Raw genomic sequence first — 6,140 nt, forward strand, 5'->3', positions numbered from 1 at the left:
TACCTAGGGACACACACACACACACACACACACACACACACACACACAGAATTCCCATTGTTATTCCCCCTTATTCTGGCTTTAGGGATAACAGTGGGCATTGGCACTGGAAGTGCCAGCTTAAATACTTCTGTAACTTGCTATCACTCTTTCAAGATATACAGGAGAGCTATGATAAAATTTTACAAAACATAATTAAAATTCGAGATCAGTGGGCTAGAGATGGCTCAGTGGGTAAGAGCACTGGCTGTTCTTGAAGAGGACCCAGGTTCTATTCTATGCACCCACATGGTGGCTAACAACCATCTGTATCTCCAGTTCCAGTGGATCTGATGCCTTTTTCTGACCTCCATAGGCATTGCACGGCACGGGTGTACTTACGTACATGCAGACAATGCACTCATACACATGAAATAAAATAATAAATAAAATACTTTTTAAAAATAAGTAAAATTCAAGATCAGGTACATTCCTTGGCAGCAGTCACTCTACACAACAGGAGGGGTTTAGATCTGCTGTCAGTGGAAAAATGGGGGCTTTGTCTTTTTTTTTTCATTAAGGAATGCTGCTTTTATGTCCATTCAGGCTGGACAGAGACAGCAAAAGAGCTGATTGCACTTCAATAATCAAACAAGAGTCATGAAAGTCTTGGAGTAGATGGTATCAAAATTTCCATGGATTTCCTGGCTTCTGTAATTGCCCCTGTAATAACTATCTTGATCATTATATACACAGGCCCCTCCTTAATCTGAATGCTGATTCAGCACATCCACATTTTGCAACATGGTGCTTGGACACACGTGGATAATATCTTCCTGATGCAAGAATTCCAATACCAATCACTGACCCAGCAACGTTAAACAGACTGAAGAACACAGAACTAAGGGAATGGATGGCCAGACCTAGCTGCCTTATTTATTTATACACATGTGTGCTGGATACCTTTAGTGTCAACTTGACACACCTGGGTTGAGGGAGCCACAATTGGGGAATTGCCTCCACTGGACTGGTCTGTGGCCATGTCCATGGGGCACGTTCTTGATTGTTGAATGGTGTGGGAGGGCCCAGCCCACAGCAGGTGGTGCCACCCCTGGGCAGGTGGGCCTGTGTTGCATAAGAAAGCATGTTGAACAGGGGCCAAGGAGCAAGTCAGTAAGCAGCATTCCTCCATGGCCTGTGCTCCAGTTCCTGTATCTAGGTTCTTCATGGTTGATTCTGGGACCCCTGCTGTAGGAAGAGGTAAATAGCCCTCCTGAGTTTTGTAAAGCAATATCCCTCAATGTTGAGGAGTACACACACCTAGGAATTTAGAGACCTCAGACATCACAAGGCTAAACCCCATCCCCTCCCCATCCAGTGAATGAATACACCTAAGGTGCTGTTCCTCCACACCTCCCCCATATCACATCGTCTGGATTCCTTCCTCACTTCCCCACAGTGCAAGTCTCTCCTGATTCTACCCTTCCCCACATGCTTTTAAATAGGTCTTCTTGCTTTTCCAGGTTGTCCAAAATAACTCCTCTGATTTTGGACCCCACCACACTCTTTGCCATTATATAAATCCATGACCTCAAGGAAAAACCTCTGTCTCAGTGTTCTGTATTGGATCCAATACCTTTCATTGTTCATCTATGCAACTTGCATTTCACCAGTATGTCTGTCTGCCTTTGATGGTTGGCAAACAAGATTTTGACCTAGAGAATTTAGGAAGTGCAAACCTGGAAGAAAATAATATATTTGCCAGCTAGAGGAGGATGTAAACTTTACGCACACCTCAAGAAAGCAAGTTGATGTTTTATTTTAAGTGAGATGACTACAAGACTATTGTGCACTTGTGGGAAATTTCATCACAGGGTCCCCTGGCAGATGTTGCAAATGCTAGATGCCACACTAGCCCTCTGATAGTTCAGTACGGTAGCATGCCTGAGCTTTTGATTCCATAATTTCAATGACTTCATCTCATAAATGAACATGCCTACACCAAGGAGTGAAAGGGTGAAGGTCACAATCCCTGTTGGGAACACATAAGTGTGGTATTTCTTTATCAGGGCTCCTTTCTTAACAGGAAAGGTGGGTGGAAAGTCAAAAGTGGTGTTGCCATAGATGTCTACCACATGATTCCAGCTCACAGCAACAACTGTGCACAGACTGCAGAGAATGAGAATGAAGACAGACGACTTGTAGCACAACTTCAGGGTCTCTGAAAATGGAACTTTGACATAAATAACCCTATGGGCCACTGCGCTGAAAATCAGGACTACCGGTTTTAACAAAACAGAGAATAATATCAGGTCCTGTGCATACATAAATTCAGGTGAAATTGGCCAGGTCGAATTGATAGGGCTGTTCACTAGCAGCTTAGTCGCTGAGCCAGAGACATTAAACTCTTGATAATAACAAACTTCCCAGAGTCCAATGAACACAAACTGAACAATGTCACTATCGAATTCCCACAGGCGCCAGGATGTGCTCCTTGCTAAGATGATTCCCAAACCGAAGGACAACAGGATGCAAATGAGGCCCATCGGTCTGAAGATCCCGTCCTTTACCCCAACCAACCTGAAAATGAGATTAAGAAATTATACAATCCAGCCAGGAACACAAAGGAAGGAGGGAAAACAGAATGCGTCATGGTTGACGTAGCACTAAGCACTTAGACCTTGTCTCTTGCTGTCTGAAAGTTGTATTGAAGTGGTCTAAACATACATCAGGGTTCTAAACATTGTAGGTAAGAAGAAAAGAAACCTGAAAACCTGTGACAACCCATTGCGAGATGTTTGGGACAACAACTTCACAGTATCTTTCAGAAGCTGAAATGTTCATATTTGTTGACTACAAATTTCCATTCTTGGAATTTATACTAATGTAGGACTTTGGAAGATGACACTTCTTTCAGTGCTGATTGCAAAGCATAAATATTATAAATAACCTAAATGAGTGTAATAACCATAGGAAAGCTCATACGAATAATCATTTCTACAATGTTATACTGGAATATTGGAATATAATATGAGCACAGCAAGTAGTGGGTTAATTTATATGATTTGTGGAAGAAACAAGCAAAATGAAAAAAATAGACATGGTATGCCCATATATGTCAAAATACAAGCACACCAGACTTCCTTATATATACAAAGAGATATAAACATAAAACATATGTACAAAGATAGGAACTCTAAGGAAATCAATTGATTAGGGTAGACTATCATTCTTATTTATGCATTTTTCTGAAATGTATACATTTCTAAAGAAAGCTATACATATTTTTATAATTAAAAGCAGAGTGAGCATGACCTTAAAGATCTGTGTGTAATTGATCTGGGGATATAGATCAGTGATATACTGATTGCATAACCTGTGAGACCCTGAGTTGAATCTCCAATACCACATAACAAAAACCTATAGATGAGGCATGAAGGATTATGGATATTTCCATTATTACCCATCACTTACTCAAAATTCCACATTTAAAGAATTTGCTTTGAGTGTAGCTTCCAAAATGCCCTAAAGTATTTTACATGAGTATATATCTTCTTTGACAAAAAAAAATTCACTTCACATTTACAAATAAGTGAGCCTTGTGTTAATGAGGGTGAGAAAATTATGCCTTGAGGGATCCTGTTGTTTTGTTTGGCAGAAAGAAAGTGAAGTCTTTTAGACACTAGGCATGTAGTAGATAATGTCATTGATACTGGCCATGTAGAACATTTTAGGCACGTACCAATTGCATCTCCTTGTCAGGAAACATTCTTTCCCATCTCCACTGTTCCACAGTCTTCTATTTTATATATGCTTCCTAATTGGGTGAGATCAATAGCTGTACTAATTGAGAAGTTATATCAGCAAGATGGGTTGGTAGCCGATGACTAGCTTGGCATACTCCCTGTCTGTGAAGTCTGCCTTGCCAAGGTCTGAGGTGGTGGACTGAAGGACCAGTGTGCTTTTCAGTTCCCATATCTGAAACTCATGGAGTGGTTGCATGTGTTCTTAAAAACCAAACTTGAAAGCCTCTAAATAACTTTTTTTAAATTTTTACCTTCTCTTGGTGTAGGTGAACTTATCCATTTGGAAGACATCTGGATCACAGACGTTCTTTGTAATGAACTAAGAGACTCCCAGGAAGAGACCTTGAGGAAAAGAAATATTATTACACATATTTTTCAACTTAGAACAATGCCTAACCTACCCTGGTTCTCGCAAACCTTCTTTTCCTTCCTAGCCTATGCTTTGCTTAGTTCACACCTTGTTGAAACACTTCAGGAATATTAACACATTACATGATACTGGTCCTCTAATAATATCCACAAAGTTATTATAGGTATTACAGATAGGGAAAGAAAACACAGAGAAGAGGACTAACATACACAAGTTCAGAAAGCTACACTGGTAAAATGGGCAGTGCAGCTCCCAGAGCCCTCACGTTTATACACAGTGATTCTTGGCACTCACCTTATTCAGCAGGATTTATTCACATGAAGTAAATGTCAACAAATAGCCTAATCATATGTCGATGGCTATTTTTAGCATTCTGAATCTTATAAGATGAAAGTTATGAACAAAAAACCATGTGAAGAATATGAATACTTGCCTCTGTCTCCTTTGCTCAGTTTGAATGGAGTTCTTTACACAGAATAACTTAAAAAGAAAAAAAATACAAAAGTTAGCAAGAAAGCAGAAGAATTAAAATCTTTGTGCGTTGCTGGTGGTAATGGAAAATATTTGCAGTCACTATAGAGAACTATACACTCATTCCTCAAAAGCTTAAACACAAAATTACCAGGATTTCTGCCTTGGGCCAAGTACTCGAGAAATCAAAGCAGGGTCTTGAATAGGTATTTGTGTAGCCAGACTCACGGCATTATCCTCAATACTCAAAGGTGGAACTGATTTACATGTCCACCGATTGGATGAATGGATAAACAAAAAGTGGTATATATGCAGAGGAAGGAAATTCTGACCTGCTACATGGTGAACCTTAAAACTATGATAGTGAGGAAATGCAATCATAAAAGACTGCATTATTCCACATACATGACATACAGACAGGAATCAAATCCACACTGACAAACAGTATAATGGTGCTTGCCAGGGGCTGAGTACTGAGTGGGCAAGTTTCAGATGCGGAAGACAAAATGTTCTAAACATGACTAGAACCCAATAAATATACATAAGGCCCCTGAAGTGTACATTTCAAAATTGTCATCATGGTCAATTTTATGTTACATGTAAGTGATGATTGAGAAAGAGCAACAATGTGTGCAGCTTATAAATGGAAGGACACCTTGTGTTGTACAACATCGTCATTTAGGTTCCTAAGTTATAATTTAACTATCGTTTAACAGTTAATGACATGACAGTTAACATTTAAACAGTGGAATAACATGACCCAATACCGAGTTATCATTCACATTCACAATGGATTCAGAAGAAGGGCTCACCTGAAAATGCCAGCCACAGAGTCAGTAGACTATCCTGAAAAGATGACGATGAATCTTCACATCAAAACTGGGATGGCTGGGATGAGCCCTTTTGGAGTACCATCCGATGGTGTTAAAGTACTTCTTGAACACAAACAAATGTTCACACTTTAGTAAATCCCAGGACACCTTGAGGATCTCAAGGACCGCTTTTAGGAAGTCCAAGTAGTGATGACTGCCAACTCTAAGAGAAATAGGTAACTCCAAACATTCCGATGTTTCCATGACAACCAGGCCTAGATGGCAGATTTTGAGCAATAAACATTTGAAGATACTTAACAAATAAAGGGCCGTGGTGTGCAATGTCTCTTTGATAGGTAGAGTGGTGCTTTGAAAATGGCAGGTTCTTTCAAAGGTCCAGCTTCAAGCCATTATAATTTCTGTGGCTTAAAAAAGAAAAATGGAAAAAGAAAAGTTAATTCCAAGCTAGAAGTAAAGAAAGTTGTCCCAATATAAAAGCAAATTGTCTTACTGGAGAATTCAGGGCTATTTCTTTCTCTATTTTATGCACAGAATCAGGTTATGTACTGGAAGTCTTCAATTGCTCAAACCCTGGGATTTTTTTTTCCTTTTTTTAAAATTTTTTGGTCTTTTTGAGACAGGGTCTCCCTGTAGCCCCAGCTGTCTTAGAACACACTATATAGACCAGACTGGCCTTGAACT

The 6,140-nt window shown here is 39.7% G+C and overlaps 1 protein-coding gene across 1 annotated transcript; it reads right to left on the reverse strand.

Moving 5' to 3' along the window:
- Positions 1-1,847: 1,847 nt before the first annotated feature.
- LOC103739252 lies at positions 1,848-4,859 on the reverse strand. The gene is made up of 2 exons (XM_008839582.1): positions 4,855-4,859; positions 1,848-2,559 (listed from the first exon to the last, which is right to left on the reverse strand). Exons 1-2 carry the CDS (start codon positions 4,857-4,859, stop codon positions 1,848-1,850), a joined length of 717 nt encoding a protein of 238 aa, XP_008837804.1.
- Positions 4,860-6,140: the final 1,281 nt, after the last annotated feature.

The sequence above is a fragment of the Nannospalax galili genome, unplaced genomic scaffold, assembly GCF_000622305.1.
Source record: "Nannospalax galili isolate Female #2095 unplaced genomic scaffold, S.galili_v1.0 scaffold336, whole genome shotgun sequence".
Taxonomy (NCBI): domain Eukaryota; kingdom Metazoa; phylum Chordata; class Mammalia; order Rodentia; family Spalacidae; genus Nannospalax; species Nannospalax galili.